The sequence below is a fragment of the Oncorhynchus mykiss genome, chromosome 30 (assembly GCF_013265735.2).
Source record: "Oncorhynchus mykiss isolate Arlee chromosome 30, USDA_OmykA_1.1, whole genome shotgun sequence".
Lineage (NCBI taxonomy): Eukaryota > Metazoa > Chordata > Actinopteri > Salmoniformes > Salmonidae > Oncorhynchus > Oncorhynchus mykiss.
In genome coordinates, this window is record NC_050570.1 from 36862900 (window position 1) to 36889029 (window position 26130).

Consider the following 26130-nt stretch of genomic DNA (forward strand, 5'->3'; position numbering starts at 1 on the left):
ATGCCGGCAGTTGCCCATTCCTGGACCGGATGCTTGAGCCCTTTCAAATGTAAAATAGTGATTTTCCATTTGCTTTCTAAATAGGATTTACTCCCTTCTTCATTACCCTCTTCCCTTTTCAATCCTTTCCCTTTTCACGCACTACAGGGAAAATCCCTTCAGCTTCAAGGGAGATGATGCCCAAAACATGTAACATGGTGGAAAATGATGGTGGAAAATAAGTATTTGGTCAATAACAAAAGTTTCTCAATACTTTGTTATATACCCTTTGTTGGCAATGACAGAGGTCAAATGTTTTCTGTAAGTCTTCACAAGGTTTTCACACACTGTTGCTGGTATTTTGGCCCATTCCTCCATGCAGATCTCCTCTAGAGCAGTGATGTTTTGGGGCTGTTGCTGGGCAACACGGACTTTCAACTCCCTCCAAAGATTTTCTATGGGGTTGAGATCTGGAGACTGGCTAGGCCACTCCAGGACCTTGAAATGCTTCTTACGAAGCCACTCCTTCGTTGCGCGGGCGGTGTGTTTGGGATCATTGTCATGCTGAAAGACCCAGCCACGTTTCATCTTCAATGCCCTTGCTGATGGAAGGAGGTTTTCACTCAAAATCTCACGATACATGGCCCCAATCATTCTTTCCTTTACACGGATCAGTCGTCCTGGTCCCTTTGCAGAAAAACAGCCCCAAAGCATGATGTTTCCACCCCCATATTTCACAGTAGGTATGGTGTTCTTTGGATGCAACTCAGCATTCTTTGTCCTCCAAACACAACAAGTTTTTACCAAAAAGTTATATTTTGGTTTCATCTGACCATATTACATTCTCCCAATCTTCTTCTGGATCATTCAAATGCTCTCTAGCAAACTTCAGACGGGCCTGGACATGTACTGGCTTAAGCAGAGGGACACGTCTGGCACTGCAGGATTTGAGTCCCTGGCGGCGTAGTGTGTTACTGATGGTAGGCTTTGTTACTTTTGTCCCAGCTCTCTGCAGGTCATTCACTAGGTCCCCCCGTATGGTTCTAGGATTTTTGCTCACTATAGATAGCGTGTCTCGAGTGAGCCATGTTTCCGTGAAACAAAGAACGTTACAATCTCTGATGTCTCTCTGGAAGGCAACCCTTGCTCGGATTTCGTCTACCTTGTTGTCAAGAGACTGGACATTGGCGAGTAGTATGCTCGGGCGCGATGTGCCTGTCTACGGAGCCTGACCAGAAGACCGCTCCATCTGCCCCTTCTACGGCGCCGTTGTTTTTGGGTCACCGGCTGGGATCCGATCCATTGTCCTGGGTGGTAGGCCAAACAGAGGATCTGCTTCGGGAAAGTCATATTCCTGGTCGTAATGTTGGTGAGTTGACGTTGCTCTTATATCCAATAGTTCCTCCCGACTGTATGTAATAAAACCTAAGATTACCTGGAGTACCAATGTAAGAAATAACAAAGAAATGTAATAAATAACACATTAAAAAAAATACTGCATAGTTTCCTAGGAATTCTAAGCGAGGCGGCTATCTCTGTCAGCGCTGGAAGTACATGCCAAGATTGTAGCGTCATATCCAAGAAGACTCAATGCTGTAATTGCTGCCAAATGTGATTCCGCAAAGTACTGAGTAAAGGGTCTGAATACTTATGTAAATGTGATATTTCAGTTTTTATAAATTAGCAACATTTCTAAAACCTGTTCTTGCTTTGTCATTATAGGGTATTGTGTATAGATTGATGATGGAAAAAAACGATTTAACACATTTTAGAATAAAGCTGTAAAGCAACAAAATGTGAAAAAAGTCAAGGTATCTGAATACTTTCCGAAGGCACAGTATATTGTACAGAACCTAAAACACTCACCAGTGTTTGATTTGGTGCACTGCAGTGCTAGTATCTACATTCATGGCCTCCGAAGACAGTCAATAACTAGTACAGGTAAAACAAAAAACTTGATTTAATTTCTTTAACATTGCATTACTTTCTGGGCACAAATCTTTTACAGTTGAAAATAAGACATTAAATCACTTGAAAACAGGCTACAATGTGCCGATTCTCTCTTTACAGTTCTCACGTGTGCATCATTCCATTTTTCTGTTTTCAAACTGCAAGTTCCTCCACAGTGCTGAGACAAAGGAGTCATTATATTGGCTAATCACTGAAAGAGAGCAAAGCAGAGGGAGAGAGAGGGAGTCAGAAAGAGGGTGAGAAAAAGAGGCAAGATAAAGTAGGAGAGCAATATAGAGAGAGGGAATAGGAGTAAAAGAGAGTAAGAGAGATGAGAGTAACATTTTTTAGAGAAGATGACAACATCCCCTGCTCTATTTTCAGAGAGGCCTGCTGTGCTATTCTGGTGAGGGATAAAAGCTTTGCATGCTTTGGTTCGGCTGGCGCCTAGCTGAACTCGGTTAGGCGAACCGAACGAGTGTGCTCCATACTCCCTTAAAAGACCTTCACTTGAAAAAAAGAGACAAAGCAGCAACAGTACTGTTTGTCCATCATGAGACTCTGTGGGCCTGTATACTCTTCCTCAAAATAGTCTGAATTAATCTAAGATACCGTAACTCAAGAAATCTGTCATTCATTTTGACGTGTTTGACAATCGGACTAAAATGTTTGGTGCAGTATTTCTCAAGTGAAAAAATGTGCATGAAAACGAGTCATCTGTTGTTGAATGACAATAAATATTTAATTGAAGAACCCCTACTGTTGACCGACGAAAGGGCGTAGACTTTAGCTCCGAAATTCGTCTTGCCTTGAGAAAAAATGTAGTGTGCAGCCAAAAAAAACCTTACCGAAGACCAAAACGAGAAAAAAAAACGGCACAAAATGGCATATGCACAGAATGTTTCTAACTGTTTTGGATGGGACGCCTTAAGAGGGAGGCAGGGAATGGGCAGAGGAGGGGTAAGAGGGAGGCAGGGAATGGGCAGAGGGGTAAGAAGGAGGCAAGGAGGGGCCAGAGGAGGTGTCAGAGGCTGTAGAAAAGGGGTAACATGGGGGAAAGAATAGTGCAGGGTGGGTTGCTGCATGCATGGAGAGGTGCAAAGGAGGAGGTATGGAGTATGGGGGGGACAAAAGCACCCCTTGTCCTGAGATTCAGAGGCCTGGCCAGTGAAAGGGGGTGTTCTGACATTCCATAATAAACCATGTTTAGGCTCCCTTCCTTTTCCTCTGGCTGCTGAACATACTTCCCTGTCAGCTAGTGCTTCATCACAATAACAAACACCAACACAGAGAGTGGGGAAAAGCCTCTGGAAGAAGTGCCAAACAACATCTAAAGTTGGGCCATGTCCCAGATATTGAGGTTTAGGTTTGGCCAAACTCACGACTCACACTGAAACGCACGTTTGACCAATCAGACTGCGTACCCAAAACTAACCGTTTCATAATTCCCCCATAAGAAAAAAAACGTGTTAAGTGTCTGTTCAAAATCATTGTCTTATTTGAAATCTGTTTTCAGATTAGGACATGATGTGGAAATGTCTTCGGCAATTATCCAAAATCTAATGGTATAAACAGAACCCTCATCCACAACAGCCAACCGGGTCAAATCAGGTGGATATAACATTTACCAAGTATAATAATATTACCTAAAAAACAAATCACTACTGTGCTGTTTTCCATAGTTCCCTCACAGCTCTCTTCTGTAGCCATTTACCCTCTGGCAACAGCAGAGACAGAAGGAAAGACACCGACACCCTCTACCTGATATTCAGGGGCACTGTTTGATACTTAACATCGTGGGGTCATGTTCATAAGGTCAAAGGGCGACAGGTTGCATTCCACCCGCTGGAACCGGAGCTGAGTGACCAGTGTCACCCCCCCCCCCCCCCCATACCCCTCGCCCCCGTACCCTCTGTGACCCCCAGGCCGACCCCAGGCAGCCTGCCACTGACACCTCTCACAAAGAGCAGGAATTTATGTCCCTTGGCTTGATTGCCTGTAACAATGTTCTGGGCCCAGACAGCTGCTAAGAGAGGGAACGGTCTGTTTATTTTCGAAGGACTGTGTGTGTGTGTGTGCAGGTTTTTTTCCGGAATAAAAATGGTGCTTAGGTGGTGGGCGTGGCCATGGGTGTGGCCAATGGTGCAGTCGCCAACCTAACATTTTAGAGGCCCTCCTCCTGGCCGCAGTGACAATATTAATCTGTTTTAAAGTTTTTCCTGTACTTCTACACATTTTGCCATGTGGTGGAGATACCATGATACAGTTTAATGCAAATTTCCTGCAATTCTACGCGTTGCCATCAAAATATATATATGTATTTATAACCCTTGACTTTTTTCCACATTTTCTTGTGTTACAGCCTAAATTTCAAATGGATTAAATGGAGATTTTGTGTCTGGCCTACGCACAATACCCCATAATGTCAAAGTGGAAACAGCTCAGGGGAAACAGCTCAGCCACCACCATGAGGCCAATGGTGACTTTAAAACCGTTACAGAGTTCATTGGCTGTGATAGGAGAAAACTGAGGATGGATCAACAACATTATAGTTACTCCACAATACTAACCTAAATGACAGAATGAAAAGGAGGAAGCCTGTACAGAATAAAAATATTCCAAAACATGCATCCTGTTTGCAATAAGGCACTAAAGTAAAACTGAAAGAAATTAACTTTATGTCCTGAACTGCAAAAATATGGCAAAAAAAATAACTTAATGTCCTGAATACAAAGCACTATGTGGTCTAGATTTGTGAGGCTGGTTGGATATACTGCCTAATTCCCTAAAATGACGATGGAGGAGGCTTATGGTAGATAAATTAACATTTAATATTCTGGCAACAGCTCTGGTAGACATTCCTGCAGTCATTATGCAAATTGCCTACTCCCTTGAGACATCTGTGGCATTGTGTTGTATGACAAAACTGCACATTTTAGAGTGGCCTTTTATTGTTCCCAGCACAGCACCTGTGTAATAATCATTGTCATGTATTGTCATGTTGTGTCTTGTTTCTGTCCTTTCCTTTCACCCTGTCTCCCTCTGCTGGTCATACTAGGTTACCGTTTCTGTCCCTCTTTACCCCAGCTGTTCCTTGTCTTCTCTGACTACCTCATTCACCCCTTTTCCCACCTGTTCCCTTTTTCCCTCTGATTAGGTCCCTATATCTCTCTCTGTTTCTGCTCCTGTCTTTGTCGGATTCTTGTTTGTGTGTCTCATGCCTGAACCAGACTATCATCGTGTTTGCTGCAACCTTGTCCTGTCCTGTCGGAATCTACCTGTCCATCTGAGCCCACGTGTGTTCATCATTAAAGAAACTCTGTTTGTTAATTCGCTTTTGGGTCCTCATTCACGCACGTGACAGAAGAATCCGACCAAGAATGGACCCAGCGACTTCGGATCCTCTCCACTCAGCCGTCGAGATCCAGGGAGCGATGCTAGGCAGACACGAGCAGGAATTGTCTGCTGCTCGACATGCCGTTGAGACCCTGGCCACCCAAGTCTCCAACCTCACAGAACAGGTTCACCATCTCCGCCTCGATCCACCGGCCACTTCCAGGGCTTTCGAATCTCCGGAGCCCAGAATCAATAACCCGCCGTGTTACTCTGGGGAGCCCACTGAATGCCGCTTGTTCCTCACCCAGTGTGATATTGTGTTTTCTCTCCAGCCCAACACTTACGCCAGGAGCACTGCTCGTGTCGCCTACGTCATATCTCTCCTTACTGGACGGGCTCGTGAGTGGGGCACGGCAATCTGGGAGGCAAGGGCTGAGTGTACTAACCAGTATCAGGACTTTAAGGAGGAGATGATACGGGTTTTTGATCGATCTGTTTTTGGGGAGGAGGCTTCCAGGGCCCTGTCTTCCCTATGTCAAGGTAATCGATCCATAACAGACTACTCTATTGAGTTTCGCACTCTTGCTGCCTCCAGTGGCTGGAACGAGCCGGCTTTGCTCGCTCGTTTTCTGGAGGGTCTCCGCGCAGAGGTAAAGGATGAGATTCTCTCCCGGGAGGTTCCTTCCAGCGTGGATTCCTTGATTGAACTCGCTATTCGCATTGAGCGACGGGTTGATCTTCGTCACCGAGCTCGTGGAAAGGAGCTCGCGTTCTCCGTTGCCCCCCTCTCCGCATCACTACCATCTTCCTCTGCCGGCTCGGGAGCTGAGCCTATGCAGCTGGGAGGTATCCGCATCTCGACTAAGGAGAGGGAACGGAGAATCACCAACCGCCTCTGTCTCTATTGCGGTTCTGCTGGTCATTTTGTCACTTCATGTCCAGTAAAAGCCAGAGCTCATCAGTAAGCGGAGGGCTACTGGTGAGCGCTACTACTCCTGTCTCTCCTTCAAGATCCTGCACTACCTTGTCGGTCCATCTACGCTGGACCGGTTCGTCAGCTTCCTGCAGTGCCTTAATAGACTCTGGGGCGGAGGGCTGTTTTATGGACGAGACCTGGGCTCGGGAACATGACATTCCTCTCAGACAGTTAAGGGAGCCCACGGCCTTGTTCGCCCTGGATGGTAGTCCTCTCCCCAGGATTCAGCGTGAGACGCTACCTTTAACCCTCACTGTTTCTGGTAATCATAGCGAAACCATTTCTTTTTTAATTTTTCGTTCACCTTTTACACCTGTTGTTTTGGGCCATCCCTGGCTAGTTTGTCATAATCCTTCCATTAATTGGTCTAGTAATTCTATCCTCTCCTGGAACGTCTCTTGTCATGTGAAATGTTTAATGTTTGCTATCCCTCCTGTTTCCTCTGTCTCTTCTTCACAGGAGGAGCCTGGTGATTTGACAGGGGTGCCGGAGGAATATCACGATCTGCGCACGGTGTTCAGTCGGTCCAGGGCCACCTCTCTTCCTCCACACCGGTCGTATGATTGTAGTATTGATCTCCTTCCGGGAACCACTCCCCCCCGGGGTAGACTATACACTCTGTCGGCTCCCGAACGTAAGGCTCTCGAAGATTATTTGTCTGTAGCTCTTGACGCCGGTACCATAGTCCCCTCCTCCTCTCCCGCCGGAGCGGGGTTTTTTTTTGTCAAGAAGAAGGACGGGTCTCTGCGCCCCTGCATAGATTATCGAGGGCTGAATGACATAACAGTGAAGAATCGTTATCCGCTTCCTCTTATGTCTTCAGCCTTCGAGATCCTGCAGGGAGCCAGGTTTTTCACTAAGTTGGACCTTCGTAACGCTTACCATCTCGTGCGCATCAGGGAGGGGGACGAGTGGAAGACGGCGTTTAACACTCCGTTAGGGCACTTTGAATACCGGGTTCTTCCTTTCGGCCTCGCTAACGCTCCAGCTGTCTTTCAGGCATTAGTCAATGATGTCCTGAGAGACATGCTGAACATCTTTGTTTTCGTTTACCTTGACGATATCCTGATTTTTTCACCGTCACTCCAGATTCATGTTCAGCACGTTTGACGTGTCCTCCAGCGCCTTTTAGAGAATTGTCTTTTTGTGAAGGCTGAGAAGTGCACTTTTCATGCCTCCTCCGTCACATTTCTCGGTTCTGTTATTTCCGCTGAAGGCATTAAGATGGATCCCGCTAAGGTCCAAGCTGTCATTGATTGGCCCGTCCCTAAGTCACGCGTCGAGCTGCAGCGCTTTCTCGGCTTCGCGAACTTCTATCGTCGTTTCATCCGTAATTTCGGTCAGGTGGCAGCTCCTCTCACAGCCCTTACTTCTGTCAAGACGTGCTTTAAGTGGTCCGTTTCCGCCCAGGGAGCTTTTGATCTCCTCAAGAATCGTTTTACATCCGCTCCTATCCTTGTTACACCTGACGTCTCTAGACAGTTCGTTGTCGAGGTTGACGCGTCAGAGGTGGGCGTGGGAGCCATTCTTTCTCAGCGCTCCCTCTCTGACGACAAGGTCCACCCATGCGCGTATTTTTCTCATCGCCTGTCGCCGTCGGAACGTAACTATGATGTGGGAAACCGCGAACTGCTCGCCATCCGGTTAGCCCTAGGCGAATGGCGACAGTGGTTGGAGGGGGCGACCGTTCCTTTTGTCGTTTGGACTGACCATAGGAACCTTGAGTACATCCGTTCTGCCAAACGACTTAATGCGCGTCAGGCGCGTTGGGCGCTGTTTTTCGCTCGTTTCGAGTTCGTGATTTCTTATCGTCCGGGCTCTAAGAACACCAAGCCTGATGCTTTATCTCGTCTCTTCAGTTCTTCAGTAGCCTCCACTGACCCCGAGGGGATTCTCCCTGAGGGGCGTGTTGTCGGGTTGACTGTCTGGGGAATTGAGAGGCAGGTAAAGCAAGCGCTCACTCACACTCCGTCGCCGCGCGCTTGTCCTAGGAACCTTCTTTTCGTTCCCGTTCCTACTCGTCTGGCCGTTCTTCAGTGGGCTCACTCTGCCAAGTTAGCCGGCCACCCTGGCGTTCGGGGTACGCTTGCTTCCATTCGCCAGCGTTTTTGGTGGCCCACCCGGGAGCATGACACGCGTCGTTTCGTGGCTGCTTGTTCGGTCTGCGCGCAGACTAAGTCCGGTAACTCCCCTCCTGCCGGCCGTCTCAGGCCGCTTCCCATTCCCTCTCGACCGTGGTCTCACATCGCCTTAGATTTTGTCACCGGACTGCCTTCGTCAGCGGGGAAGACTGTTATTCTTACGGTTGTCGATAGGTTCTCTAAGGCGGCTCATTTCATTCCCCTTGCTAAGCTTCCTTCTGCTAAAGAGACGGCACAAATCATCATCGAGAATGTTTTCAGAATTCATGGCCTTCCGTCAGACGTCGTTTCGGACAGAGGTCCGCAATTCACGTCTCAATTTTGGAGGGAGTTTTGCCGTTTGATTGGGGCTTCCGTCAGTCTCTCTTCCGGCTTTCACCCCCAGTCTAACGGTCAAGCAGAACGGGCCAATCAGACTATTGGTCGCATCTTACGCAGTCTTTCTTTTCGCAACCCTGCGTCTTGGTCAGAACAGCTCCCCTGGGCAGAATACGCCCACAACTCGCTTCCTTCGTCTGCGACCGGGCTATCTCCTTTTCAGAGTAGCCTCGGGTATCAGCCTCCGCTGTTCTCATCTCAGTTCGCCGAGTCCAGCGTCCCCTCCGCTCAGGCTTTTGTCCAACGTTGCGAGCGCACCTGGAAGAGGGTCAGGTCTGCACTTTGCCGTTATAGGACGCAGACTGTGAGGGCTGCTAATAAGCGTAGAACTAAGAGTCCTAGATATTGTCGCGGTCAGAGAGTTTGGCTCTCCACTCAGAACCTTCCCCTTAAGACGGCTTCTCGCAAGTTGACCCCGCGGTTCATTGGTCCGTTCCGTATTTCTCGGGTCATTAATCCTGTCGCAGTTCGACTTCTTCTTCCGCGATACCTTCGTCGCGTCCACCCGGTCTTCCATGTCTCCTGTATCAAGCCCGTTCTTCGCGCCCCCGCTCGTCTTCCCCCCCCCCCCCCCATCCTTGTCGAGGGCGCACCCATCTACAGGGTCCGTAGGATTTTGGACATGCGTCCTCGGGGCCGTGGTCACCAGTACCTCGTAGATTGGGAGGGGTACGGTCCTGAGGAGAGGAGTTGGGTTCCCTCTCGGGACGTGCTGGACCGTGCGCTGATCGAGGATTTCCTCCGTTGCCGCCAGGTTTCCTCCTCGAGTGCGCCAGGAGGCGCTCGGTGAGTGGGGGGGTACTGTCATGTATTGTCATGTTGTGTCTTGTTTCTGTCCTTTCCTTTCACCCTGTCTCCCTCTGCTGGTCGTACTAGGTTACCGTTTCTGTCCCTCTTTCCCCCAGCTGTTCCTTGTCTTCTCTGACTACCTCATTCACCCCTTTTCCCACCTGTTCCCTTTTTCCCTCTGATTAGGTCCCTATATCTCTCTCTGTTTCTGCTCCTGTCTTTGTCGGATTCTTGTTTGTGTGTCTCATGCCTGAACCAGACTATCATCGTGTTTGCTGCAACCTTGTCCTGTCGGAATCTACCTGTCCATCTGAGCCCACGTGTGTTCATCATTAAAGAAACTCTGTTTGTTAATTCGCTTTTGGGTCCTCATTCACGCACGTGACAATCATGCTGTTAAATCAACTTATTGATATGCCACACATGTCATGTGGATGGATTATCTTGGCAAAGGAGAAATGCACACTAACAGGGATGTAAACAAATGTGTGTACAACATTTTAGAGAAATAAGCTTTTTGTGGGTCTGGAAAATTTGAGATGTTTTATTTCAGCTCATAAAATATGGAACACTTTACATGTTGCATTTATATTTTTGCTCAGTCATTCAAACTAGTTTTTCAATCACTCCACAAATGTCTTGTTAACAAACTATAGTTTAGGCAAGTCGGTCCGGGCATCTACTGTGTGCATGACACAAGTCATTTTTCCAACAATTGTTTACAGACAGATTATTTCACTGTATCACAAACTCTTTGGCATGAATGCCAAGCATCACGTCTGGAGGAAACCTTGCACCATCCCTAGGGTGAAGCATGGTGGTAGCAGCATCATGCTGTGGGGATATTTTTCAGTGGCAGGGAGTGTGAGACTAGTCAGGATCAAGGCAAAGATGAATGGAGCAGAGAGATCCTTGATGAAACCCTGCTCCAGAGCGCTCAGGACCTCAGACTGGGGTGAAATTCACCTTTCAATAGGACAACAACCCTAAGCACACCGCCAAGACGACACAGGAGTGGCTTCGTAACAAGTCTCTGAATGTCCTTGAGTGGTTCAGCCAGAGTCCGGACTTGAACCCGGTCGAACATCTCTGGAAAGACCTGAAAATAGCTGTGCAGCGACGCTCCCCATCCAACCTGACAGGGCTTGAGAGGATCTGCAGAGAATAATTGGAGTAACTCCAATTTGGAAAATAATAGTTTGCAGGACAAATAATCGTTTGCCACAGCAGGAAAATAATCCTACAGCAAAATGTGAATTACTATGTGGGCTATAGTTAAATGGACATTTTTTGAAGGGGTTGATACATTTTCCATTAGGGCAAATCAATTCTGACATTTTTAAATGGAAATTTCAAACTTTAGAAGCCTTTTTAAACCTTGAACACACACGTTTCCATTTCCGGCTGTGCATGAAAGTTCTCAGCAACAGAAGAAGGATCAAATTAAGATCCAACATCTGTGTATAAGGAATAGGATGCCATTTGGGATGCAGCGAGAGATTCTACTCTATTGGTGGCTCTCCTTGTGCTCTAAATCATTCAGTGCTGGATTCCTTTCAGGACCCCGAAGGCATTTCATTACAATGGTGACCAAACCCCTGCTAACATAGACTGCGTCCGAAATGGCACCGTTTTCCCTATATATTGCACTACTTTTGACCAAAGTGCCAATTGGGGTGCAACAATAACCAGGCATGCAGGCAGTCTCTTCCTGGTCTCATTTGCACAGCAACATGGCTACCTGCCAACGCAGCTTGTCCTGCTCTCGATGTAGGCTAAGGAAGCTACTACAACAGGAATTTAATCTCAGCCCACACCTCCTCTATCTCCAGTAACAGTGTGTGTGTGTGTGTGTGCGTGCATGTGCATACGTGCATGCACAAGTGTATTTGTGTGTGTGTTCGTCGATTTTCAAAATTCATGAAATTATCATTAATTTACTACAGTACTGCACTTTTGCTGACTGATCCAATCAAAACAACCATAAAAATAGAGCTGACCACATATGACCCCATCGGTCCAACTACCAGATTCCCATCCAGGCGCTAAGGGAACACTTTGCCTCTAAATGTGCTCTATAGTCCATCAATCATTATCCTCTATACAAACACAGCATTCAGCAAAGAGTCTAAGGGTGTATCCGGTTAGGAAAACGAACCAACCAGCTGGACAGACGGAGAGATAAAGGGTCTTGTGTTCTAATCTAACGTGCACAAATACATTATTATTCAACAGACATTATTTCGAGCCAATACAAAGCGTTATCCATTTTTAGCCAGTTGTAATAAAGTAGCTTCTGTCCTCTTCATAGGTTTGGCACAAAGTGAAGAAGGGATATTGAGACTTTATAGGAGAAGAGGAGGAAGATGAGTTTGAAAGGATGTAGGCATCACAAAAACCTGGAAGAGGAGGACATCATGGTTCCTCTCTCCCTATTTTATTCTAATCTAGGCCTTCTTTTACAGGCTGCATGGGGACGAATCTGGCATTACTGAAAGCAGTGACCTTACTACTCCACTCCCCTGTCTTTCCCTGCTCCTCTGTTTACATAGCCTGCGACCCGTAGTAGATTGAGTGACAGGTCTCCATTACTCCCTGCGGGGAGAGGAGTGGAAACATTACATGACCAAATAGTCCAGTCAGTCAATCACAGATAAGAGGCGAAGAACACAGCACATTAGACATGTCTTTTTAAATTACGTCCTCAACCTCCCCACATCCCTCACCAACCAGCTAGTAGCACCCCCTGCTTAAATCAGGGACACGTATGATGCATTGTCCTCCTGCAAACCCAAAACAAAACCTGTCACCCTGCCACTCCCTTCTGTTAGTGTCACATTTAGATGGAGCAGTCAGCTCCAGATACATCCCAAAGGATTATGGGAGTATCTTTACCACTTTACAGAGACCTGGCCACGTTAATCAGAGCTAGGGTTGCAAAGCTACCGGTAATTTACCAAAGTTACTGGAATCGTCAGTAATTTTGGCAATTAACAGGAAATATATGGCAATCTATGGTAACTTTGTTTATTTACACTTGAATAACTTTTAAAAAATGTATTCATACATTGCCTTCATAAAGTATTCACACCCCTTGACTTTTTACTGTGTTACAAAGTGGGATTAAAATAATGTAATTTTTCATCAACGATCAACAAAATACTCTGTCAGTGTAAGAACCTCTTAACAGTCGTAAACAACTAATTAAAAATAAAACACAAATATATCTTCTTCTTGTCATATATTTAAGCAGATTTAAGTCAAAACTGTAACTCGGCCACTCAGGAACATTCACTGTCTTCATGGTAAGCAACTCCAGTGTAGATTTGGCCTTGTGTTTTAGGTTATTGTCCTGCTGAAAGGTGAATTAATCTCCCAGTGTCTGGTGGAAAGCAGACTGAACCAGGTTTTCCTCATGAATTTCGCCTGTTCTTAGCTCCATTCTGTTTCTTTTTATCCTGAAAAACTCCCCAGTCCTTCATTATTACAGGAATACCAATAACATGATGCAGCTCCACTATACTTGAAAATATGAGGAGTGGTGCTCAGTAATGTGTTACATTAGATTTGCCCCAAACATAACACTTTGTATTCAGGACTAAAAGTTAATTGCTTTGACAGGTTTTTTGCAGTTTAAATTGAGTGCCTTGTTGCAAACAGGGTGCATGTTTTTATTCTGTACAGGCTTCCTTCTTTTCGCTTTGTCATTTAGGTTAGTATTGTGGCGTAACCACAATAGTGTTCATCCATCCTCAGGTTTCTTCTATCACAGCCATTAAACTGTGTAACTGTTTTAAAGTCACCAGTGGCCTCATGGTGAAATCACTGGGCGGTTTCCTTCCTCTCCGACAAATGAGTTAGGATAGACGGCAGTGCCTTTCTATTGACAGGGTGTATTGATACACCACCAAAAGAGTAATTAATAACTGCACCATGCTCAAAGGGATATTCAATGTCTACTTTTTTTTTTTTTTTTACCCATTTACCAATAGGTGTCCTTCTTTACGAGGCATTGGAAACCTCCCTGGTCTTTTGTATGCGTGTACAGAGGTGAGGTAGTCATTCAAAAATACTTATAAACACTATCATTGCACAGAGAGTGAGTCCATGCAACTTATTGTGTCTTGTTGACCATTTGGTTCAAGAGAAAATAGCCTAATTAATGGCTTTATTTTCAATTAACTCTAAAACTCTTCCACCTATAGATTTTCCTCCCCACATCTGCCACCAGTTTGACGCCAAAACATAGACTACATATTTATCAATCAATCAAATGTAGTTATAAAGCCCTTCTTACATCATCTGATGTCACAAAGTGCTGTACAGAAAAGCAGCCGAAAATCCCTAAACAGCAAGCAATACAGGTGTAGAAGCACGGTGGCTCAAAAAGGCCAGAACCTAGGAAGAAACCTAGAGAGGAACCAGGCTATGAGGGGTGGCCAGTCCTCTTCTGGCTGTGCCAGGTGGAGATTATTACAGAACATGGCCAAGATGTTCAAAGATGATCAGCAGGGTCAAATAATAATAAATCACAGTGGTTGTAGAGGGTGCAACAGGTCAGCACCTCAGGAGTAAATGTCAGTTGGCTTTTCATAGCCGATCATTGAGAGTATCTCTACCCTCCTGCTGTCTCTAGAGAGTTGAAAACAGGTCTGGGAAACAGGTCAGGGTTCCATAGCCGCAGAACAGTTGAAACTGGAGCAGCAGCACGACCAGGTGGACTGGGGACAGCAAGGAATCATCACAAGGCTTGACACACACACATATCTATATCATGCTGAAACTCATATTTACAATCATGTTTTACAGCTTTGTAATTCTGTTTTAATAACTGCATAAATTTTACATGTGATAAGGTCACAGAGGGCCAGAAATCATTACAGACAACTGTGATAATCTGAAGCACCCCAAAAGGTCAGCACGTGGTGTCACTGAGAGACGGAATTTTGCTGTTGTCCTATTGGCCGAGCTATTTGCAATCCATCCGTCAAGCCTTGTGTTGTCACTCACTCTCACAAAGAAAGGTTCAGAGAGAATGTCCCCTCAGAACACATTGTTTTGGAAGGAATGTCACAAAGACTATGGTCTTGTAAACGTTGGAGATGTAGGCTGAGGGAAAACCAACCCCCCCCCCCGGCCAAAACAAGGTGTTAAACAAATATGAGATTCGAAGTAGCCACCCTTTGCCTTGACAGCTTTGCACAATCTTGGCATTCTCTCAACCAGCTCCATGAGATTAACAGGTGTGCCTTGTTAAAAGTTAATTTGTGGAATTTATTCCCTTCTTAATGCGTTTGAATCAATAAGTTGTGTTGTGACAAAGTATGGGGGCATACAGAAGATAGCCCTATTTGGTAAAAGACCAAGTCCATATTAAGGCAAGAACAGCTCGAATAAGCAAGTAGAAATGACAGTCCATCATTACTTTAAGACATAGTCAGACACTCTGGAAAATTCTTATACATTTGAAAGTTTCTTCAAGTGCAGTCGCAAAAAACATCAAGTGCTATGATGAAACTGCCTCTCATGAGGACTACCACAGGAAAGGAAGACCCAGAGTTACCTCTGCTGCAGAAGATGTTCATTAGAGTTACCAGCCTCAGAAATTACAGCCCAAATAAATGCTTCAGAGTTCAAGTAGCATCATCAACTGTTCAGAGGAGACTGTGTGAATCAGGCCTTCATGGTCAAATTGCTGTAAAGAAACCACTACTAAACGACACCAATAATAAGAAAAAAACAAGCAGTGGTGGAAATCTTTAGTCTGATGAAGGAAGGAAAAGCAGCCAACAATTGCTCAGCCCTCCATCAAGGATGTCGGAAAAGCATTCCAGGTGACAACCTCATGAAGCTAGTTGAGGGAATGCCAAGAGTGTGCAAAGTTGTCATCAAGACAAAGGGTGGCTACATTGAAGAATCTAAAATATATTTTGATTTGATTAACGCTTTTTTGGTTACTACATGATTCCATGTGTGTTATTACAATGTAGAAAATAGTCAAAATGAATAAAAACCTTTGAATGAGTAGGTGTGTCCAAACTTTTGACTGGTACTGTACATCCTTATTTCACATGGGTGGGGTCACAAGAATTTTCAGATATCAAAATGGGGTCGTGGGTCAAAAAGTTTGGGAACCCCTGCTTTAACATATATGATCGGGAAACGCGTAAATTCAGATTTTTTTTCATAATTGCTAACTTTGTAGCTTATACTCTATATCGGAGGTTTTTGTATTGTTCCTGCCATCGGTTGAGACACAACATGCTCTTGAATACAGGGTCAGTGTCATTTTAATCATAAAAATAGAATGGACCTATCCCTTCAGACCACTGCAATGTAGCTGGTACACCATTGACATGTAAGTTGAATTGAAATTGTAACTTCTAATGACTACCACAAAGATGGCTGCCGACCACTCACCGTTGAATGTCAACTTACATGGTCATTTCTATAAATTATATTGATTCATTTCAAAAGATTTCCTATGGAGGATTGACAATATAATTTAAAACAATCAATATTCCCATTCAAGTCAACATTCTCTTATGTGTGGACCTCCAACCATCCTTGTGGTACCATTTGAAAGTAGAAATGTATTTTTTTCCCCCATTTTAATAAATGTATCAGCCAAAACATGACATGCACCCTGTAATCAAGAGCATGTTGTGTCTCAATCGATGGTGTGCACAACACAAACTCAGATTGTGTAAAATAGGGTCTAAGCTACATGTGTGGCCCGATTCAGGAAACTAGGCGTATGTCGTAAGTCACGACTTCACAGGAGAGACATTTGAACGTAAAATATATTATCAAAATCTTTTTTTTTTTGGCAGAAATGCCTTCTCGAACAAGTGAACTTTCATGTGCCTTAACAAAAGTGTATACCATCTGTAAATACGAATACAATTGTTAAATTATGAGCGTAGTTGGTTTAGCCACAGAAAAAGACAGCAAACTTCCCGCTAGCCATCATTGGCTGAGATAATGAGTGGGCTGGACATGCCGAGAGATGAGTTTGTACAGATTGATCTGTGGTGTAGCATGTGTCTATAAAATGAGCTGCTCGTTATGCGTAGATCATCCTTTCTACTGCATTTTTTTGAAACATAACGTTAGCCCTGGAGAACTGCAAATATGTTGCTACTGCTCTCAATAACATCGCTGCCCTGAATTTATCAGGCGCTATCGACAAAGGTCAGAGGGAAAAGTTGTGATGGACTTTCTGGAGGACGATCGTGCCATGCTGACTCTGACTGAAAATGAATCAGACGATGAGGAAATCCCTGATTTAGGTAAAGACATTTTTTAGTGGTTTGAACCTACTTTAGCTAGCTATGACAATCGGTTTGCATTGCAAGTTAAATCTTGCTGTTAGCTAGCCAGCTGAAGTTTGATGGCTGGCTTGCTAGCTAACATGGTTCATACACAATCTCAGAATGCCATTTCACATCTATTGTATAATAATGCTCAAATATTTGTATCTGGAGTTTGTCTTTCAGCATCAGTAGAACACGCCTGACTCTCCTCTTACCGGTCATACAAGGAGAATGGTCTACTGCCTCCCATCAAAAAGAGAGCTGGCCCAAGCAAGCACTGATTACAACTGAGGCATGAGGCCTTGTAGCAAGTGGTGAACTTCAACAACTACACAGAGGATAATGCAATTGCATTACCAGAGGTATGTGTTGTGGGGTCTCTTCCTTCAGGAATCTGTGGAGAAAAGTGCTGCCCCACATCTCAAGCACTAAGCCCAGTACAGACCTGTGCTTGCAGTGCCAGAGGTTTAACTATCAGGTATTCAGATCTGCTAGAAACTGTCGAGTCAGCCAAGCTGAGGAAGCAAGAGCAGCATCTCCTGCTTGTTCAGAGTGAGTGGTCTGTCTACTAGAAGATGGTCGTTGACTGCAATACCACCTGTCAAGACCTGCAGTTGTCTCTGGGGCCCCTACTGAACCAGCAAACAAAGACATCAGGATGCATTACAGCTTTGATTTTGCCCAACAAGTGACATTTCCTCCTTTATACTGATTAATTGGAACTACCCATCCCGGATCCGGGAGAATTGTCATCAACTACACTAATTAGCATAGCGCAACGGCCAAATAATCTTACTAGAAAATATGAATATTCATGAAATCACAAGTGACATACAGCGAAACACAGCTTAGCCTTTTGTTAATCACCCTGTCGTCTCAGATTTTGAAATTATGCTTTACAGCCAAAGCAAGACAATCGTTTGTGTAAGTGTATCGATAGCCTAGCATAGCATTATGTCCAGCTAGCAGCAGGAAGCTTGGTCACGAAAATCAGAATAGCAATCAAATGAACCGTTTATCTTTGATCTTCGGATGTTTTCACTGACGAGACTCCCAGTTAGACAGCAAATGGTCTCTTCGTTCCATAAAGATTATTTTTATACCCAAAATACCTCTGTTTGTTTGTCACGTTATGTTGAGAAATCCACCGGAAATTACGGTCACGAAAACTGCAATTTTCTTCTCCAAATTATATCCATAATATCGACAGAAACATGGCAAACGTTTTTTATAATCAGTCCTCAAGGTGTTTTTCAAATATCTATTCGATAATATATCAACCGGGACAATTGGCTTTTCAGTAGGAGCGAGAGGAAAAATGACTACCTCTGTCTTTTACGCAAGAATCACTCTGAGAGCCCTCAGCTGGCCACTTACGCAATGTAGTCATTTACGCTCATTCTTCAACATAAAGGCGTGAACCTACGTCAAAATGCTAATGATAAATGCATAGTCATCCAGGAAAGGCAGCAGCGCAATCATCAACTACATGCACCATTTCTTCACCAACTACGGAGTTTCTGGAAAGACGTGTGGACCTGAATTGTGATAACTGCAGTGGCCAAAACAATAACAAGTAATATTTATAAAATATTTTAATCTGGAAACTTTCTGTTCACCTGGAACTTTCCCTTATTGTAATCTACTACCACTTTTAGTCTTAATTATTACTACACTACTCACTGTTTAGCACATGACGTTACATTTGAATCCTTAAAAATATGGGTGGGGCTGGCTTAAGAGGGTGTAAACAATAGGTAGCCCTAGAATTCTAGAGAGCGTGTTCTTTACCTGTAGCTGTGGCTCTGCTGGAAATGGTTGGCCACTCCTGAGGTTTGCACGCGAGCAGCATCTGTCTTTGCAGATGTAGAGACGGCCCCATGCAACGCATGGCAATCCCCTGCTGACTCCGCTCTCCACCTCCGCCACCCATGCTCTCCCCCACACCCTCCAGGTTAGGGCTGCATCCCTCCAGGGCCCGCCTGACCCCAACATCCTCTCCCCTGCTGGGCCTCCTCTGGGTCTGGGGGACGTGAGGACCCTGGGGCCGTGTCTGGACCATCAGCCTGACCTGGGGGGTGGGAGTGGGTCTGTGGCTGTGATGCAGCTCTGGTTCCTCATCCTCAGGGATGGGGTTGTACCAGATCTCCCCCTCATCGTCCGCATCATTCTCCTCAGTCGGTTCCACACACCTGGAACGAGGCGCCACACGGGCGTGGCCCATTCTAACGAGGGGCAGGTGTAGGTGGAATGGGTGAGATAGGGTTGGCCCGGGAGGGTTTAGGTTCTCTGGGGAGGGGCTAAGAGGGGGGAGTGGAGCATTTCCGTGTCCATTGTATTCCTCTGCTCCCAGAAGGTACTGGGGTTCGTCCGTGGCGTGACGCGGCCTCCCAGAGCTCTGCTGGAGCCAATTACGTTTCTTGGAGACGGTGATGGTGTTGAGCGGGGGTCTCCATAGCGACGTCTCGACAGCCTTGCCACCGCCCACATCAAGGCCGTTGGAGAAGGAGGAGTGGTCATTTTCTATCAGAGCTGCAGGAGAGAGAGAGAGAGACGTGTCAGACTGTAGAGCAGGAGAGACTGAGGCTGCATCTGAAATGGCATCCTATTGTCTGGTCAAAAGTAGTGCACTATGTAGAGAAAATAGTGCCATTTTGGACGCATTCTAACACTAGTATCTCACGCAACCATCTGCTTACCTGTGCCTCTTCATACAGGAGCCCTAACACACAAAGAGATATCCAGGCAACTATCACTGTGGAAATTGTGGAGGCTGTTTTATAACCCTTATCACCACCTGTTGAATCATAGCCTCCCACTTGTTTCCTAAACCCAACATTTGATTAAATGATTCTATTTGCTTTGGGAGGATAACATTGTGTCTTTTCTCTTTCACACTCAACCACAAACACACTATTCGAAAACCAAACACGCCATCTCTCCTCACGGCTGTATTTCACTTCTGACAGTCAGAATGAAATGGGTGTTTTGTCAATATCCTCTTCTGTTGTATATTTTGACCAAACAAATGTTTTAATTACTACGCTACAGGCCCTGTACCGCACTGGCACATTTCACTCCAATGACTTCCCATCTCGGAAATGTCTGCTTGGGGAATGTGCGAGCTCAAACCGAACAGGCGATTACAAAGAGAGACGGGAATAGAGTGAGAGCGCCTCAAAACACTCTACACTGCTCAAACAGAGCGGAAAGAAAATCCGAAAAAAACAGCTGTGAAAATAGAAGAGAGAGGGATCAAGAGGAGGAGGGGATGGAGGGATGAGAATCATGGTTGGGGCAGTTGAAATATACTTAACAACTATATAAAACACAACCATTTCTAAGATTTTACCGAGTTACAGTTCATCTGTTGGTCACAGATACCCCCCCAAAAAAGAAAAGGTTGTGAATCAGAAAACTAGTCAGTATACCGGTGTGACCACCATTTGCCTCATGCAGCACAACACATCTCCTTCGCATAGAGTTGATCAAGCTGTTGATTGTGGCCTGTGGAATGATGTCCCACTCCTCGTCAATGGCTGTGTGAAAGTTGCTAGATATTGGCAGGAACTGGCAGAGCACCCAAAAACACTCAATGGGTGACATGTCTGGTGAGTATGCAGGCCATGGAGGAACTGGGACATTTTCAACTTCCACTAATTGTGTACAGATCCTTGTGACATGGGGCCATGCATTATCATGCTAAAACATGAGGTGATGGCAGCGGATGAATGGCACAACAATGAGCCTCAGGATCTCTTCTTGGTATCTCTGTGCATTCAAATTGCCATCAATAAAATACAATTGTGTTTATTGTTCATAGATTATGCCTGCCAATACCATAACCCCACCGCCACCATGGGGCACTCAGTTCACATTGTTGACATCAGCAAACCGCTTGCCCACACGACACCATAAACGTGATGCGGTTGTGAGGCCAGATGGACGTACTGCCAAATCCTCAAAAACGACTTTGGAGGCGGCTTATGGTAGAGAAATTAACATTTAATTATCTGGCAATAGGTCTGGTGGACATTCCTGCAGTAAGCATGCCAATTGCATGCCTCCTCAAAACTTGAGACATCTGTGGCATTGTATTGTGCGACAAACATTTGAGGGATCTTTTATTGTCCCCAGCACAAGGTGTTCAATCAGCCGCTTGATATGCCACACCTGTCATGTGGATGGATTATCTTGGCAAAGGAGAAATGGTCACCAACAGGGATGTAGACAAGTTTGTGCACCAAATTTGAGAGAAATAAGCTTTGTGTGTATGAAACAATACTGGGATCCTTTATTTCAGCTCATGAAACATGGGACCAACACTTTACATGTTGCGTTATATTTTTGTTCAGTGTAAGTACAGCCAGTGGCAATACGAACATAAATAGGAACTGATAAAAGGTGGTGATGTGGTGGCTTCTGGCTTGATATTCCTCAAAGGGTTCAGAGAGTTACATCCCCCATTCAATGCAACAAGAGAAGGGGTTGTCTCTACAGCTTTGCAGCTCTGTGTGTACAGTTTACCTAGCAGATAGTAAAAAGACTCTTACAAGTCACAAAGTAATTAACCCTGCAAATCATGCAAAGATTGTCTGTCTGACAGGTCCTGTTTTTCTGCTGGGAGTGTTGACAAGCCATGGGCTGATGAGCAGATGCTGCCTGCTGGGAGAGAAAGAGAAAAACCGACCAGCTGGATCTGAGTGGGCTGGATCCTGCTACTACGCACATGGCATGGCAGTCTTCTCCTCTCTCAGCCTAGATGAGCTCTTCACAGGACACGCTAATGACAAGTTCTCGTTTCCTTAAGGAAACAGATTTCATGTCAGCCAGTCTACAACCACCAAATAACAGACTGGCTGCCGAGAATATTTCACGTATAAAACAAAAATGACATACACTACCGTTCAAAAGTTTGGGTCACTTGATTCTGGCCATTTTGGGCCTGTAATCGAACTCACAAATGCTGATGCTCCAGATGCTCAACTAGTGGCCAGCTTTATTGCTTCTTTAATCAGAACAGCAGTTTTTAGCTGTACTAACAATTGCATAAGGGTTTTCTAATGATCAATTAGCCTTTTACAATTATAAAAACTTGTATTAGCTAACACAATGTGCCATTGGAACACGGGAGTGATGGTTGCTGATAATGGACCTCTGTACCCCTATGTAAATATTCCATGAAAAAATAAAAGCCATTTCCAGCCACAATAGTAATTTACAACATTAACAACATCTACACTGTATTTCTGATCAATGTTATGTTATGTTAGTGGAGAAAAAAATTGCTTCCCTTTCAAAAACAAGGACATTTCTAAGTGACCCCAAACTTTTGAACGGTAGTGTAGAGTCCAGGGTTGGGTGTTTGTGTGTGTGTGGACACGTCTGTGTCGGAATAAATTGCTTTCCATTTCTTTTTAACCAGTACAATCAGGATTTTAAGAAAACAGATATCACGTGGCCTGTAAATTGGCTAGCTATTCTGAGTTCTCTAGATTGAGACTAAGATGCTTTTGTGAGTATGTTTGTGTGCGTGCGTGGACTTCATGGTGAGAGACTCGAGCTCCACTGGGATAACTTCCCTGAATTAAAAATAAATACAAATAAACCTCTGAACTTAGGCTTGGGTTTCCTCTTCTCACATCGACTGACTGCATTTTATTAACTCTTAAAAGAAAGCAACTGTTGACTTTGGAATAATTGCTGCCATCTACACTACCCAAATCCCTTCAACCGAGCCTTAAAGTGTAAAGTTCCTCTCACCAAAACAGATGGTTTTTTGGAGTTATTGAATAATGTCATGCTTCCTGAGAAAAAAATATTCCTATGATTCTCAGTCCCCCTACTGAGGCCTACAAAAAAGGTGGTCGGCCCCTGGGCCGACAGTTGCCCATCCCTGGTTTGAATAGAAGCCACTTCATAATAGGGCTGACCCTACTTAGTCGATGGTCGATTGTTTGGTCAATAGGCTGCTGATTGACCGAGTTTTCTTTAGTCGAGCAGTAGCAAAAAATAAATAAATATATATTATATATCAGTCAAAAGTTTGGAGACACCTACTCATTGCCAGATTTCTTTATTTTTTACTATTTTCTACATTGTAGAATAATAGTGAAAACATGAAAACTATCCGTACATTTTTGGACAAACTAAAATATTTTTGTCATTCCCACTGTGTAAACACATTGCAAATAGGCTTGCAATAACTCCTGATAAAGTTGGGTAGCTGATATTCAGTGCTTAAATAGCCATATTGATTAGTCACAGGAATCAAGACTAACAAAGCCAATGCAATGGCATATTTTACAAAAGGTGGACCTACCACATGGATGGGCTACACCCTAGTAAGCACGAGCAGAATTATTTTGGATGTCTTTTTTTTTATCCTGTCTGCACGTTGTTTTTTGGTGTTTTACAAACGGTAGGCTTACCGCATACAAAAAAACTCAACTTCAGGCAATGACGTAGGCTACACCTTAGTAAGCATGGACCGACATCGATGCCTTTTAGACATCATTTTTGGTACAGTTCCGGACCAGCCTTGATTTCCACATCCACAGACATCACTTTTTGGTCCAACCAAATCTGAACTAATCATTAATGTCTATGTTTGGTTCAGATTTGGTGCGGTCCAGACAGGCCTTAATTTCAATGTCCACAGACATGGATTTTTGGTCCGGTCCGGCTGGTCCAGACCAGACTAAATCTGAACCATCATAGATGTTTATGTTTGGTTCAGATTTTGTCCAGTCTGGACCAGACTTGATTTGGTCCAAACATAGACGTCTATAAATGACTTCTTTTCAACTTTCATTCAGAACCAAAAATAAGCCTGATTTCAACACCTGGAAATACGTATTTTTCAACATTCGGAAAATATACCTTTTCAGCTTCCTGGACAATATATATTTAAAACATATGGAAAATACCATTTCACCTTTCATCCAGAAGCTAAACTGGACCTAACTTCAACATCTGGAAATTACGTATTTTAGACGTCTTGCTTACAGGGACTATTCTAGTTTTGCGGGGGCAACATTTTTTGGTCTCACCTATGGCGGCAGAATGGCAAAGATCAGCCCTGGCTATAGGTCAGGCACTATTGTGCCCTATTCAGACAGGATTTGTTTTTCTGGGGGAGGTCGGGTAATGTAATTATGTGCACGAGCATAAAACACCACATCTCTCATTTTTGTCACATCCGAATCTGCCACGTCAGCAATTTGATAAACACTTTGATGTTCTGTGGTGATCGCTGCAGCAGTGAGACAACGGGTGCTAGTCACAGTCACTCGCTATCTTTATTTTTTAAACACAGCGCAGCAAGTCTGTGCCTGGCCCAGCACAATCAAATCAATTGCTGGTCAGACACCCTCAAGTCATTTGTGTGTCTTAATTATGTGTGCCTAAAGCATCAGACAAACTCAGTGAATATAGTTGATTAAAACACATAGGATGTGTCAATATATGGAAAAATACATGTCCAAAAATGTCGACCAATCAAATGAACAGACAGCCCTACTTCATAATACACTCTTATCTCCATACGGGAACACACATACATTAAATAGGGAACCACTTCAATTCAAAAAGTCTGACTCTGCACACTTCAAGGATACCAAAAATCTTAGAAAGTGCTTCGCCACATTATATTTACTACAACTAAGCAAGAAGCACGCCAGGAATCTGTTTACAGTGAGCGAGCCAGCAGTGTGTTAGTATTAGCTCAGCTTAAGCTCATGTCCTCTTGGAAGGGATGGTGTGTTTACTTTAGCTTGTGCTAAGTTTAGGGACTGGCCTGTTAGCTTTAGCAGGTGCTGAGTAAAGGAGATGTCCTGTTAGATTTAGCAGGTGCTGACTAAAGTTCCACGAAATGAGTGCATTTTGTGTCTCTGATATTTAAATGTTTTATATGAATAAAGACTTGCTAAAGTGTAAAAATTCAGACATGTCCCTTCTTTTTTGGCACGGTTACAGTCAACCTGTTACTTTATTAAGGAACTTAATATAGTTTTTGTTTAATTGAACCTTGAGACAGGAAAATTTTTTTTTTTATTAAGTTGTACTCTTTAGGACAGAATGTTAAAATCAGGTGAAATAGAACAGGTTTTTCTCATTAACAGGATTCTAGACTGCGACCATACAGTCACATTTTGCGACTGTTTGACTTAAAGAATAACTCAGACTCCAGCCACCCAACCAACCCACAGACTGTGCTCTCTGCTACCGCATGGCAGTGGAGTAAAGTACTTCATTACAAATACTTTAAAGTTCTACTTGTTGTTTTTGGGGGTATTTCTATGTGACAACTTTGACTTAACTACATCCCTACATCCATACATCCACATTTTGAATGGCTAGCAGGACAGGACGATTGTCAAATGAATGCACTTATCAAGAAAACATCCCTGGTCATCCCTATTGCCTCTGATCTATCGGACTCACTAAACACAAATGCTTCATTTATAAATTGTGTTGGAGTGTGCCCCTAGCTGTCCATAAATTAAAACAAATACTTTTACTCAAGTATGACAATTGGGTACTTTTTCCACCACTGCCGTTGTGGTGCCATATTCTTTCCATTTTTTCAATTATGGATTTAATGAAGTCCAAAGTTTCAGATATTGTTTTTATAACCCAACCCTGATGTGTACTTCTCCTCAACTTTGTTCCTGACCTGTATGGAGAGCTCCTTGGTCTTCATGGTGCCACTTGCTTGGTGGCACCCCTTTGCTTTGTGGTGTTACAGACTCTGTGGCCTTTCAGAACAGATGTAAAAAAAAATAATAATAATAAAAAAAATATATAAAAAATTAAATAAAAAAAATACTGAGATCATGTGACAGATCATGTGACACTTAGATTGCACACAGGTGGACTTTATTTAACTAATTATGTGACTTCTTAAGGTAATTGGTTGCACCATATCTTATTTAGGGGCTTCATAGCAAATGGGGTGAATACATATGCACACACCACTTTTCCGTTTGTGTTTTTGAAATAAGTTTTTTTTATTTATTTCACTTCACCAATTTGGACTAGTTTGTGTATGTTCATTATATGAAATTCAAATAAAAATACATTTAAATTACAGGTTGTAATGCAACAAAACAGGAAAAATGCCAAGGGGGATGAATACTTTTGCAAGGCACTGTAAATCCATTTTATATACACCATCACAATGAATCCATTATTTATTTTAGGCAGGTCTAAAGAAACGTTATGATATGAAGAAAATGTATATCAGAAGAACAGAATAGCATCC

General features: G+C 44.0%; 1 protein-coding gene across 2 annotated transcripts in view; it reads right to left on the bottom strand.

Moving 5' to 3' along the window:
- Positions 1-26130, bottom strand: part of LOC110521786 (rho GTPase-activating protein SYDE2) — a 74751-nt gene that overhangs the window by 26443 nt on the left and 22178 nt on the right. For both annotated transcript variants that reach the window (XM_036968810.1, XM_021599651.2), the window contains exon 2: positions 18657-19397. In XM_036968810.1, coding sequence (XP_036824705.1) covers positions 18657-19397 — 741 coding nt within the window. The remainder of the gene's footprint in view (positions 1-18656; positions 19398-26130) is intronic.